Source organism: Mytilus trossulus, chromosome 1 (assembly GCF_036588685.1).
Source record: "Mytilus trossulus isolate FHL-02 chromosome 1, PNRI_Mtr1.1.1.hap1, whole genome shotgun sequence".
Taxonomy (NCBI): domain Eukaryota; kingdom Metazoa; phylum Mollusca; class Bivalvia; order Mytilida; family Mytilidae; genus Mytilus; species Mytilus trossulus.
The window spans coordinates 88564436-88579162 of record NC_086373.1 but is presented as its reverse complement, the minus strand read 5'-3'; the positions used below and the strand labels follow the sequence as shown (position 1 = coordinate 88579162).

Genomic DNA, 14727 nt, shown 5'->3' with positions numbered 1-14727 from the left:
CAGTGCATTGATTACCGTTCTGTCACGACAATGCATCGACTACCTTTCTGTCTGCCACGGTAGTACATTGACTATCTTTCTGTCACGACAGTGCATCGACTACTTTTCTGTCTTTCACGGTTATGTATTGACTATATTTCTGTCACGGCAGTGCATTGATTACCTTTCTGTCATGACAGTGCATTAACAACCTCTCTGTCATGACGATGCGTTGACTTTCTATCTGTCACGACGGTGCATTGACCTTCCTTTCTGTTATGATGACATGCTTTGACCTTCTGTCCTACCATGGCAGTACATTGACTCCCTTTTCTGTCAGTGTGAGTTTGTGACATGTGTTGACCTTTCTTTCGGTCATGGCGATACTGCATTGACCAATTATCTGTCACAACAGTGCTTTGGTTACTTTCTGTCATGGTAAAACGCTTTGACCGTTCTTTCTGTCATGGTAAAAAGTATTGACATTCTTTTCTGTCATGATAAGTGCATTTATCTACCTTTTCTTTTATGACAGTACACCGACTTTCCTTTCTGTTTAAGTGACATTCATTAACTTTCCTTTCTGGCATGGTGTCAATGCATTTACTATTTGTTTTGTCATTGTTACAATGGGACCTTTCTCTCTGTCAGGTAAACATTGTACTAATTTTCCTTTCTGTCATGGCAGTGCATTGACTTCATTTCTGTCATGATGACATGAATTGACCTTCCTTTCTGTCATGGTGACGTGCTTTGACTGTCCTTTCTGTCACGGTGACACACATTTGCTTCATATCTCTTGTGATGGCAGTGCCTCGACTTTTTTCCTGTCATGGTGATATACATAGACCTTCCAGTCTTTCATGGTGACAGTGCATTTATCTACCTTTCTATCATGATAGTACATTGACTTTCCTTTTTGTTTAAGTGACATGGATTGATAATAGTGCATTGACCTTTTATTCTATCATCAAGACATGCATTGACCTTCATTTCTGTCATGGTGAAATGCATTTACCTGTCTTTAGTCATGCTGGTTCACTGAGTCCATAATGTCATGGCGACATGCATTGACAAAAAGGACAATGTATTGACCTTCCCTTCTGTCTTGGTGAAAGTGTTTTGACCTTCCCTTTGTGATGGTGACAGTCTATTGACCTTCCTTTCTGTCATGGTGAAAGGGTTTTGACCTTCCCTTTGTTATGGTGACAGTGTATTGACCTTCCTTTCTGTCATGGTGAAAGTGTTTTGACCTTCCATTTTGTTATGGTGACAGTGTATTGACCTTCCTTTCTGTTATGATGAAAGTGTTTTTGACCTTCCCTTTGTTATGGTGACAGTGTATTGACCTTCCTTTCTGTTATGATGAAAGTGTTTTTGACCTTCCCTTTGTTATGGTGACATTGTATTGACCTTCCTTTCTGTCATGGTGAAAGTGTTTTGAACTTCCCTTTTATTATTGTGACAGTGTATTGACCTTCCTTTCTGTCATGGTGAAAGTGTTTTGACCTTCCCTTTTGTTATGGTGACAGTGTACTGACCTTCCTTTCTGTCATGAAGAAAGTGTTTTGACCTTCTCTTTTTTTATGGTGACAGTGTATTGACCTTCCTTTCTGTCATGGTGAAAGTGTTTTGACCTTCTCTTTTGTTATGGTGACAGTGTATTGACCTTCCTTTCTGTCATGGTGAAAGTGTTTTGACCTTCCCTTTTGTTATGGTGACAATGTATTGACCTTCCTTTCTGTCATGGTGAAAGTGTTTTGACCATCCTTTTTGTTATGGTGACAATGTATTGACCTTCCTCAATGTCATGGTGAAAGTGTTTTGACCTTCCCTTTTGTTATGATGACAGTGTATTGACCTTCCTTTCTGTCATGGTGAAAGTGTTTTGACTTTCCCTTTTGTTATGGTGACAATGTATTCACCTTCCTTTCTGTCATGGTGAAAGTGTTTTGACCTTCCTTTTTGTTATGGTGACAATGTATTGACTTTCCTTTCTGTCATGGTGAAAGTGTTGTGAACTTTCCTTTTATTATTGTGACAGTGTATTGACCCTCCTTTCTGTCATGGTGAAAGTGTTTTGACCTTCCCTTTTGTTATGGTGACAGTGTACTGACCTTCCTTTCTGTCATGAATAAAGTGTTTTGACCTTCTCTTTTTTTATGGTGACAGTGTATTGACTTTGCTTTCTGTCATGGTGAAAGTGTTTTGACCTTCTCTTTTGTTATGGTGACAGTGTATTGACCTTCCTTTCTGTCATGGTGAAAGTGTTTTGACCTTCCCTTTTGTTATGGTGACAATGTATTGACCTTCCTTTCTGTCATGGTGAAAGTGTTTTGACCTTCCTTTTTGTTATGGTGACAATGTATTGACCTTCCTCAATGTCATGGTGAAAGTGTTTTGACCTTCCCTTTTGTTATGATGATAGTGTATTGACCTTCCTTTCTGTCATGGTGAAAGTGTTTTAACCTTCCATTTAGTTATGGTGACAATATATTAACCTTGCTTTCTGTCATGGTGAAAGTGTTTTGACCTTCCCTTTTGTTGTGGTGACAATGTATTGACCTTCCTTTCTGTCATGGTGAAAGTGTTTTGACCTTCATTTTTGTTATGGTGACAATGTATTGACCTTCCTTTCTGTCATGGTGAAAGTGTTTTGGCCTTCCCTTTTGTTATAGTGACAGTGTTTTGACCTTCCTTTCTGTCATGGTGAAAGTGTTTTGACCTTTCCTTTTGTTATGGTGACAGTGTATTGACCTTCCTTTCTGTCATGGTGAAAGTGTATTGACCTCCCTTTTGTTATGGTGACAGTGTAATGACATTCCTTTCTGTCATGGTGAAAGTGTTTTGACCTTCCCTTTTGTTATGATGACAGTGTATTGACCTTGCTTTCTGTCATGGTGAAAGTGTTTTGACCTTCCTTTCTGTCATGGTGACAGTGTTTTGACCTTCCCTTTTGTTATGGTGAAAGTGTATTGACCTTCCCTTTTGTTATGGTGACAGTGTTTTTACCTTCCTTTCTGTCATGGTGAAAGTGTTTTGACCTTCCCTTTTGTTATGGTGACAATGTATTGACCTTCCTTTCTGTCATGGTGAAAGTGTTTTGACCTTCCTTTTTGTTATGGTGACAGTGTATTGACCTTCCTTTATGTCATGGTGAAAGTGTTTTGACCTTCCCTTTTGTTATGATGACAGTGTATTGACCTTCCTTTCTGTCATGGTGAAAGTGTTTTGACCTTCCCTTTAGTTATGGTGACAATATATTAACCTTGCTTTCTGTCATGGTGAAAGTGTTTTGACCTTCCCTTTTGTTGTGGTGACAATGTATTGACCTTCCTTTCTGTCATGGTGAAAGTGTTTTGAACTTCCCTTTTATTATTGTGACAGTGTATTGACCTTCCTTTCTGTCATGGTGAAAGTATTTTGACCTTCCCTTTTGTTATGGTGACAGTGTACTGACCTTCCTTTCTGTCATGAAGAAAGTGTTTTGACCTTTTCTTTTTTTATGGTGACAGTGTATTGACCTTCCTTTCTGTCATGGTGAAAGTGTTTTGACCTTCTCTTTTGTTATGGTGACAATGTATTGACCTTCCTTTCTGTCAGGGTGAAAGTGTTTTGACCTTCTCTTTTTTTATGGTGACAGTGTATTGACCTTCCTTTCTGTCATGGTGAAAGTGTTATGACCTTCTCTTTTGTTATGGTGACAGTGTATTGACCTTCCTTTCTGTCAGGGTGAAAGTGTTTTGACCTTCCCTTTTGTTATGGTGACAATGTATTGACCTTCCTTTCTGTCATGGTGAAAGTGTTTTGACCTTCCTTTTTGTTATGGTGACAATGTATTGACCTTCCTTTATGTCATGGTGAAAGTGTTTTGACCTTCCCTTTTGTTATGATGACAGTGTATTGACCTTTCTTTAAGTCATGGTGAAAGTGTTTTGACCTTCCCTTTAGTTATGGTGACAATATATAAACCTTGCTTTCTGTCATGGTGAAAGTGTTTAAAACTTCCTTTTTGTTATGGTGACAATGTATTGACCTTCCTTTCTGTCATGGTGAAAGTGTTTTGACCTTCATGTTTGTTATGGTGACAATGTATTGACCTTCCTTTCTGTCATGGTGAAAGTGTTTTGGTCTTCCCTTTTGTTATAGTGACAGTGTTTTGACCTTCCTTTCTGTCATGGTGAAAGTGTTTTGACCTTTCCTTTTGTTATGATGACAGTGTATTGACCTTCCTTTCTGTCATGGTGAAAGTGTATTGACCTCCCTTTTGTTATGGTGACAGTGTATTGACCTTCCTTTCTGTCATGGTGAAAGTGTTTTGACCTTCCCTTTTGTTATGATGACAGTGTATTGACCTTGCTTTCTGTCATGGTGACAGTGTTTTGACCTTCCTTTCTGTCATGGTGAAAGTGTTTTGACCTTCCCTTTTGTTATGGTGAAAGTGTATTGACCTTCCTTTCTGTCATGGTGAAAGTGTATTGACCTTCCTTTCTGTCATGGTGAAAGTGTTTTGACCTTCCCTTTTGTTATGGTGAAAGTGTTTTGACCTTCCTTTCTGTCAAGGTGAAAGTGTTTTGACCTTCCCTTTTGTTATGGTGACAGTGTATTGACCTTCCTTTCTGTCATGGTGAAAGTGTATTGACCTTCCTTTCTGTCATGGTGAAAGTGTATTGACCTTCCCTTTTGTTATGGTGACAGTGTATTGACCTTCCTTTCTGTCATGGTGAAAGTGTATTGACCTCCCTTTTGTTCTGGTGACAGTGTATTGACCTTCCTTTCTGTCATGGTGAAAGTGTTTTGACCTTCCCTTTTGTTATGGTGACAGTGTATTGACCTTCCTTTCTGTCATGGTGAAAGTGTATTGACCTTCCTTTCTGTCATGGTGAAAAAGTATTGACCTTCCCTTTTGTTATGGTGACAGTGTATTGACCTTCCTTTCTGTCATGGTGAAAGTGTATTGACCTCCCTTTTGTTATGGTGACAGTGTATTGACCTTCCTTTCTGTCATGGTGAAAGTGTTTTGAAATTCCCTTTTGTTATGATGACAGTGTTTTGACCTTGCTTTCTGTCATGGTGAAAGTGTTTTGACCTTCCTTTCTGTCATGGTGAAAGTGTTTTGACCTTCCCTTTTGTTATGATGACAGTGTATTGACCTTCCTTTCTGTCATGGTGAAAGTGTTTTGACCTTCCCTTTTGTTATGGTGACAGTGTACTGACCTTCCTTTCTGTCATGGTGAAAGTGTTTTGACCTTCCCTTTTGTTATGGTGACAATATATCAACCTTGCTTTCTGTCATGGTGAAAGTGTTTTTACCTTCCCTTTTGTTATGGTGACAATGTATTAACCTTGCTTTCTGTCATGGTGAAAGTGTTTTGACCTTCCCTTTTGTTATGGTGACAATGTATTAAGCTTCCTTTCTGTCATGGTGAAAGTGTTTTGACCTTCCATTTTGTTATGGTGACAGTGTATTGACCTTCAAGTAGCTGACCTTTTCAGAATGGTAACCTTCAATTATTCTCTTTCCTAATTGTGACATTGCATTGACCTTCCTTTCTGTCAGGGTGAAAGTGTTTTGACCTTCCCTTTTGTTATGGTGACAGTGTATTGACCTTCCTTTCTGTCATGGTGAAAGTGTATTGACCTCCCTTTTGTTATGGTGACAGTGTATTGACCTTCCTTTCTGTCATGGTGAAAGTGTTTTGACCTTCCCTTTTGTTATGATGACAGTGTATTGACCTTGCTTTCTGTCATGGTGAAAGTGTTTTGACCTTCCCTTTTGTTATGGTGAAAGTGTTTTGACCTTCCTTTCTGTCAAGGTGAAAGTGTTTTGACCTTCCCTTTTGTTATGGTGACAGTGTATTGACCTTCCTTTCTGTCATGGAGAAAGTGTATTGACCTTCCTTTCTGTCATGGTGAAAGTGTATTGACCTTCCCTTTTGTTATGGTGACAGTGTATTGACCTTCCTTTCTGTCATGGTGAAAGTGTATTGACCTCCCTTTTGTTCTGGTGACAGTGTATTGACCTTCCTTTCTGTCATGGTGAAAGTGTTTTGACCTTCCCTTTTGTTATGATGACAGTGTATTGACCTTGCTTTCTGTCATGGTGAAAGTGTATTGACCTTCCCTTTTGTTATGGTGACAGTGTATTGACCTTCCTTTCTGTCATGGTGAAAGTGTATTGACCTCCCTTTTGTTATGGTGACAGTGTATTGACCTTCCTTTCTGTCATGGTGAAAGTGTTTTGAAATTCCCTTTTGTTATGATGACAGTGTTTTGACCTTGCTTTCTGTCATGGTGAAAGTGTTTTGACCTTCCTTTCTGTCATGGTGAAAGTGTTTTGACCTTCCCTTTTGTTATGATGACAGTGTATTGACCTTCCCTTTTGTTATGATGACAGTGTATTGACCTTCCTTTCTGTCATGGTGAAAGTGTTTTGACCTTCATTTTTGTTATGGTGACAGTGTACTGACCTTCCTTTCTGTCATGGTGAAAGTGTTTTGACCTTCCCTTTTGTTATGGTGACAATATATCAACCTTGCTTTCTGTCATGGTGAAAGTGTTTTTACCTTCCCTTTTGTTATGGTGACAATGTATTAACCTTGCTTTCTGTCATGGTGAAAGTGTTTTGACCTTCCCTTTTGTTATGGTGACAATGTATTAAGCTTCCTTTCTGTCATGGTGAAAGTGTTTTGACCTTCCATTTTGTTATGGTGACAGTGTATTGATCTTCAAGTAGCTGACCTTTTCAGAATGGTAACCCCCAATTATTCTCTTTCCTAATTGTGACATTGCATTGACCTTCCTTTCTGTCAGGGTGAAAGTGTTTTGACCTTCCCTTTTGTTATGGTGACAATGTATTGACCTTCCTTTCTGTCATGGTGAAAGTGTTTTGACCTTCCTTTTTGTTATGGTGACAATGTATTGACCTTCCTTTATGTCATGGTGAAAGTGTTTTGACCTTCCCTTTTGTTATGATGACAGTGTATTGACCTTTCTTTAAGTCATGGTGAAAGTGTTTTGACCTTCCCTTTAGTCATGGTGACAATATATTAACCTTGCTTTCTGTCATGGTGAAAGTGTTTTGACCTTCCCTTTTGTTATGGTGACAATGTATTGACCTTCCTTTCTGTCATGGTGAAAGTGTTTTGACCTTCCCTTTTGTTATGGTGACAATATATCAACCTTGCTTTCTGTCATGGTGAAAGTGTTTTTACCTTCCCTTTTGTTATGGTGACAATGTATTAACCTTGCTTTCTGTCATGGTGAAAGTGTTTTGACCTTCCCTTTTGTTATGGTGACAATGTATTAAGCTTCCTTTCTGTCATGGTGAAAGTGTTTTGACCTTCCATTTTGTTATGGTGACAGTGTATTGACCTTCAAGTAGCTGACCTTTTCAGAATGGTAACCTTCAATTATTCTCTTTCCTAATTGTGACATTGCATTGACCTTCCTTTCTGTCAGGGTGAAAGTGTTTTGACCTTCCCTTTTGTTATGGTGACAGTGTATTGACCTTCCTTTCTGTCATGGTGAAAGTGTATTGACCTCCCTTTTGTTATGGTGACAGTGTATTGACCTTCCTTTCTGTCATGGTGAAAGTGTTTTGACCTTCCCTTTTGTTATGATGACAGTGTATTGACCTTGCTTTCTGTCATGGTGAAAGTGTTTTGACCTTCCCTTTTGTTATGGTGAAAGTGTTTTGACCTTCCTTTCTGTCAAGGTGAAAGTGTTTTGACCTTCCCTTTTGTTATGGTGACAGTGTATTGACCTTCCTTTCTGTCATGGAGAAAGTGTATTGACCTTCCTTTCTGTCATGGTGAAAGTGTATTGACCTTCCCTTTTGTTATGGTGACAGTGTATTGACCTTCCTTTCTGTCATGGTGAAAGTGTATTGACCTCCCTTTTGTTCTGGTGACAGTGTATTGACCTTCCTTTCTGTCATGGTGAAAGTGTTTTGACCTTCCCTTTTGTTATGGTGACAGTGTATTGACCTTGCTTTCTGTCATGGTGAAAGTGTATTGACCTTCCCTTTTGTTATGGTGACAGTGTATTGACCTTCCTTTCTGTCATGGTGAAAGTGTATTGACCTCCCTTTTGTTATGGTGACAGTGTATTGACCTTCCTTTCTGTCATGGTGAAAGTGTTTTGAAATTCCCTTTTGTTATGATGACAGTGTTTTGACCTTGCTTTCTGTCATGGTGAAAGTGTTTTGACCTTCCTTTCTGTCATGGTGAAAGTGTTTTGACCTTCCCTTTTGTTATGATGACAGTGTATTGACCTTCCCTTTTGTTATGATGACAGTGTATTGACCTTCCTTTCTGTCATGGTGAAAGTGTTTTGACCTTCATTTTTGTTATGGTGACAGTGTACTGACCTTCCTTTCTGTCATGGTGAAAGTGTTTTGACCTTCCCTTTTGTTATGGTGACAATATATCAACCTTGCTTTCTGTCATGGTGAAAGTGTTTTTACCTTCCCTTTTGTTATGGTGACAATGTATTAACCTTGCTTTCTGTCATGGTGAAAGTGTTTTGACCTTCCCTTTTGTTATGGTGACAATGTATTAAGCTTCCTTTCTGTCATGGTGAAAGTGTTTTGACCTTCCATTTTGTTATGGTGACAGTGTATTGATCTTCAAGTAGCTGACCTTTTCAGAATGGTAACCCCCAATTATTCTCTTTCCTAATTGTGACATTGCATTGACCTTCCTTTCTGTCAGGGTGAAAGTGTTTTGACCTTCCCTTTTGTTATGGTGACAATGTATTGACCTTCCTTTCTGTCATGGTGAAAGTGTTTTGACCTTCCTTTTTGTTATGGTGACAATGTATTGACCTTCCTTTATGTCATGGTGAAAGTGTTTTGACCTTCCCTTTTGTTATGATGACAGTGTATTGACCTTTCTTTAAGTCATGGTGAAAGTGTTTTGACCTTCCCTTTAGTCATGGTGACAATATATTAACCTTGCTTTCTGTCATGGTGAAAGTGTTTTGACCTTCCCTTTTGTTATGGTGACAATGTATTGACCTTCCTTTCTGTCATGGTGAAAGTGTTTTGACCTTCATGTTTGTTATGGTGACAATGTATTGACCTTCCTTTCTGTCATGGTGAAAGTGTTTTGGTCTTCCCTTTTGTTATAGTGACAGTGTTTTGACCTTCCTTTCTGTCATGGTGAAAGTGTTTTGACCATTCCTTTTGTTATGGCGACAGTGTATTGACCTTCCTTTCTGTCATGGTGAAAGTGTATTGACCTCCCTTTTGTTATGGTGACAGTGTATTGACCTTCCTTTCTGTCATGGTGAAAGTGTTTTGACCTTCCCTTTTGTTATGATGACAGTGTATTGACCTTGCTTTCTGTCATGGTGAAAGTGTTTTGACCTTCCTTTCTGTCATGGTGAAAGTGTTTTGACCTTCCCTTTTGTTATGGTGAAAGTGTATTGACCTTCCTTTCTGTCATGGTGAAAGTGTATTGACCTTCCTTTCTGTCATGGTGAAAGTGTTTTGACCTTCCCTTTTGTTATGGTGACAATGTATTAACCTTGCTTTCTGTCATGGTGAAAGTGTTTTGACCTTCCCTTTTGTTATGGTGACAATGTATTAAGCTTCCTTTCTGTCATGGTGAAAGTGTTTTGACCTTCCATTTTGTTATGGTGACAGTGTATTGACCTTCAAGTAGCTGACCTTTTCAGAATGGTAACCCCCAATTATTCTCTTTCCTAATTGTGACATTGCATTGATCAATCTGAATGTTGAGGTGATTTGTGTATTGATAGAACCTGTGTGTGCATACCCTTTAATGAGTCTTATACAAACATGTTAATCATGTTTCAGTCTAGGATAAATTTTAAGGACTTTTAAAGATTTTTTTTCATCAGAGTTCTGTGTAATTCTATGCAAAGAAACCACCATTGCTCTGACCAGAACTTTTAACATTGTATTCCATCCACCAAAATATAACTTTAACATGGATTTTGTAAATTTCCAAATATCACTAACATCCATACAGTGATATGATTGGTTCTAACTATGTCAGTCACTTTTACAATGTTTTTTTTTAATTGGACTGTTCAGAAATTTAGAGCATAGAAATGAAAATTATCTGCAACAAATAACAAAATACCAGTTGTGAAAACATAATTTATTGTAAGAGTTTTATGCTTTTTCAAAGATATCACAGATGAAATAAAACAAAATACCACATTACATCTTACAGTTGGATTTCTGTTTTCTAAATAATACATCACTACTTAATGTGATTATGCAATAATTGCATTCATAAGTACTTATGTCTAATTCTATTTGTTCTTCTTTATAGAAAAATAAATTTCTCTAAAACTTATCTTTTCATATGATCATTACTACTTTGTGGTCATCAAAAATACATGGAATGTGAAATTTAAAGACAACATCTGGTTAACACACAATGTAAAAATAAACTTTGGACGGTTAGGTATTCTTTGTAAAATACAAATATAAATAAATAAAAACAATAATAAATATGTGTTGTATATTTGTTTCAGTTTTATATGGTTAAATCAGCATTGGACGGAATGTCTAAATCAGCATTGGACGGAATGTCTAAATCATAAACGGGTGTATAAAAATATTTACATATGATATATTCATTTTGGAAACAATAAAAAGATAACTAGATTAGAGCAAGGTTCTGTCAAGTTATCACAGTCCTGATTAAAAAGTGTGATCTTATGACAAAAACTTCACTGCAACACTGAGAGAAAAAAATCTATAAAATAAAGGCCAGAACACTTTAAACTGACAAATATCATGTATTGTGGTCTCAAAAAATAAAATTACTTTGTCTTGAAGAAGTCCATCTCACAGCATATCCAACAAATTAAGTAATTTAATAAATATATAAACAATTTTTCAATAAAAACTTCAAAATAAATAAAACAAATTTATGATAATTTTTCATTCTGACGAGAGATAACTGGTTTAAATTCATATGCATAGCTCATCACAGTTAGTCAATAAAAATATTGTATGAAATAAATTCCTCAAGAGCACTAAGATAATTAATCGTCCAGTTGACAAAGTAATGCCAATCCACGTTTTATCCAGTGTTCTATAGGTCTATCTGTAGGTAGTAGCATTGCCAACACAAAGTTTGTTGAATGGCCAGTGGTTGACAAAACTCCTTTTCGTTCACTAGTTTTGTAGACTGGGATTTCATAACGCTTGTCTGATCTATCAATATCAGCTTTCTTAGCAGGTCTGGCCCATACAGCTGGGAGTGGATCGAATAAAATCTTAGGTAGCTGTTCTGTCAAATTTCCCCTGCAAAATAAACAATCAGCAGTTAATTAAATTATTTCTTATGCTTCAGGAGACATTGGTAGCATGATGCTTAACATAGTATGCCCTATTGTGACAATTTTCTTAATTAATTGTGTTACAATTAAAGAGCATTTAGTAAGCAAGCACACATTCCACGCACCTCCATATAAAAGGAAACACATTATAGTGACTTGCTTTTGTAGCTTTTTCTGATAACTTTTAGGAATGATTCTTTTCAGGTATGGTTTTGGACAGAAATGCTGTCTAAATATATATATATATATATATTATTGGTAACTATGACCTTGACCTTTAAACTTTTAACTATGTAATGAAAAGGGATGTTCCTCTGGTTGTAAATAACCACTCATTCAATTAAGGTTGTGATTTGTTAAGAAGTATTTGATCAAGCATCCAGAAACCACTTTCCTGTACACATTTAGATCTATTTTTAGTAACTGTGACCTTCATCTTAGATATAGTTACTTAAAATCCAATAGTCTTCTTGTTTATATGTGGCCATATATCCATGTATGGTTGAAAACCAATTAAAATATTTGATGACTAACAAATGTATGGGTATAAACAATAAACCCCAATAACTTTATGTCTAGCGGTGCAAGATAAGATTCTCATTGAAGGCATTTACAATTCAATGTGAATCTTAACTACATCTTTTTTTGTTAACCATGAACAATTTTGTTTAAATCAAATATCACTTATCTAATCCTTTAAATGACATTGGTTAAGATATGCAAACTAATGTATCACAAATGAGAGATATAATATGATAAAAAAAAAAGATACCAATTTACTTTGTTCAAGGAAACTGTGTCATCTGACATTAGCACTTTATTTGAATGTACAAATTTCATGATTTTTTTCTTCTCATAGCTTTGTACTTACTTGTGCTTGTCCCAGCGTCCACCATCTAAGAATAGACCATAGACATAGCAACCGTCCTCTGGGTGTTCATTCATAATGTCAACCTTTAATACCTGAAAATAAAAAGTACAAATGTTATAATATCCTTTTATTGAATATTGAAAGCAAACTTTTTTCAAATGGTGGAGAAAATTTGAATACCAGTTAAAGTCTTCATTTAATTCATCCCTGGTCATACCTGTCAACCTGTGATGATGAAAATGCAGGTCATGACCTGCATTGAAGAATCAAATCTCAGGTCATAACGCGTACGAACTTTTTTAAGCAGAATTTCAGTATTAATGGTACATTTTCTTAAAATGTTAATCAAAGATACCAAAACATCACTGCATGTTCACTTGGTTAAAGCACTTTAAATTCTATTCATTATTATTTTATTGCACTTTTAAAGATTTTTTTTATAAATTTGAGTAACACAGTCTTATGTTATTTGCTAAACTATCTATAGTGGTGAAAAGAGCAAAGTGAACGTATTAAAGAAATTATCTACTATTCAAATGTAATTTTAAAAGGTTTGACACTACTGGCTATGTAGCTTTTAAACATACCATACTTCATTTATAAGGAAATTAGATTTTGATAAAAATATAGTATTACAGTTAAAGGGAGTATAAATGTAAAATATAATTTTCAACTATTTTTTAAAAATTGTATAAAGGTATAAATATAATGATAAGTTATTTTGCAATATGTATTTGAATTTTATATTTTTAACTTAATTTGACAGTTTACATAGCTAGATGAACTTTCTGTTCATTGAAGAATTACGAATTTGCCGGTATTTCAATTGAATATTACTTATCAAATCAATCTCAAGGCTAAGAAATACGGGTGAAATCGGCATTTTCGGAATTCCCGGGTTATTTCAATGACCCGGCGGGTGATCCGGGTGATCCCTCAGAATTGTGAAAATCTCGGGTCACACCCGCAGAATACGGGTCAGTTGACAGCTATGCCTGGTTTTATTGTAAATAAATATTGTAAATTCAAAGAATATATCAATTTTTATTGATATGAAATATACTATAAACTAACCTCAAAATCGTAACCTAATGTATCAATAGGTATTGTGTACTTCCTGGCAAAATTCTGCATGACACCAGTCAAGAATGCTTGTGTAAAGAAAAATCCAGATATCCAGAATGATGTTGGCTTTCCTTCATCATACCATTTCTGTTTACAAAAAAATATAATAATTAGTATATATAATAATCATATTAACTGCTGGAATATATTGGTAGTAATTCATTATGTTTGTTGTCAGGTAATAGAGGAAAACACATTTGTACATGTCAAAAAGTAATTAATTTCAAATTTGACTTTGCTTTTTGAAGTCCCCAGTTCTGACAAAAGAGTCGGGAATCACAGAGTATTTTGCAATATATGTCAGGGGAAATATGCAGTTGAATCTATGACATTTCAACAGTGTGACTGGAGAATTGCAATAATTCTATTTCAATAGTAGCAAGTATAGGTCCTCAATACTATAGATTTCTCCCAAAAGCAGATATTGAAGAAAAAAATATGAAAAAAAAGATTTTAGATTCAGACATCTTTAATTAGAAGTGCAAATTTGAAAAATCAAATCATCAAATATTTTAAACTATCAAAAAAATACCTTTTTAGGTTATAGTCATTGATTTTAGAGAAAAATCATTGATAAGAGTTAGCTGGGTTGTTTTATCTTTACATGTGAACATATTTGTGTCCCTATAATTTACCTGTAAAAATTTAAGTCTTTCTAAGAAGTCATTGATGTAACTTCCAAGTGGTTTAAGTGATGGGTATGACCTCTTGGCCCACATAGCAGGTAACTGACCAATCATCAAACTGCCAGCTAATTTTTCTAAATCTGTTGACATGACCACAAGACCTTTGATGGCTTTCTGTATGTTTACAAGACTACTTCTGATGATGGACAGCAAACTGTAAGTACAAATAAATTCAAATATTATATGGCTGTATTCAAGTGGCAACAACATTTTGTAAATAGGATAACCTACTAAAAAGTGTTTCTAACGACATTTGTCTAGTTAAAATAATCAACTGTGTAACTATGTTGTGCTTTGCTTCTGCCATATTTGTTTAAAAGTTAAATCAGGCTTTTAATTTTCTATTTGGATTTGTATTATATTTTGTGAAGTGATGGTCTTTATTGTTATCTGTAAGGTATAGGTATTGCTAAATTAAAAAGGCTCTATGGTGACCTATACTATTTACATCCTTGTTCATTAGAACATTAGTGGAAAAATTAACAAAACTTTAGTGGTTACACCTTTGATTCTAATCTCAGGACTATCAGTCAAACATACTACACATAAGCACATAAGAATTGTTTTTGCATTGTAGAGCTTTACCATATTGTCTATATTGGTATACTTACGTATTAAATCTCTCCATTTCTTGTACCAACACTGTATTCATACTCTCACTGTACAACACAGGGTACTTTTTAGTGGCTGTCTCAATATCAAAATTTTTAGGAAGCTGAAAATATACACAAATCTGTCAAT

The 14727-nt window shown here is 35.8% G+C and overlaps 1 protein-coding gene across 9 annotated transcripts in view; it reads right to left on the bottom strand.

The window, feature by feature from the left end:
• Positions 1–10094: 10094 nt before the first annotated feature.
• LOC134688602 (dynein axonemal heavy chain 12-like) overlaps positions 10095–14727 on the bottom strand; it is a 65253-nt gene continuing 60620 nt past the window's right edge. For all 9 annotated transcript variants that reach the window (XM_063549442.1, XM_063549441.1, XM_063549440.1 and 6 more), the window contains 5 exons: positions 14598–14701; positions 13936–14140; positions 13250–13387; positions 12176–12267; positions 10095–11269 (listed from right to left, as the gene is read on the bottom strand). In XM_063549442.1, coding sequence (XP_063405512.1) covers positions 11008–11269; positions 12176–12267; positions 13250–13387; positions 13936–14140; positions 14598–14701 — 801 coding nt within the window. In that variant the 3' untranslated portion in view covers positions 10095–11007. The remainder of the gene's footprint in view (positions 11270–12175; positions 12268–13249; positions 13388–13935; positions 14141–14597; positions 14702–14727) is intronic.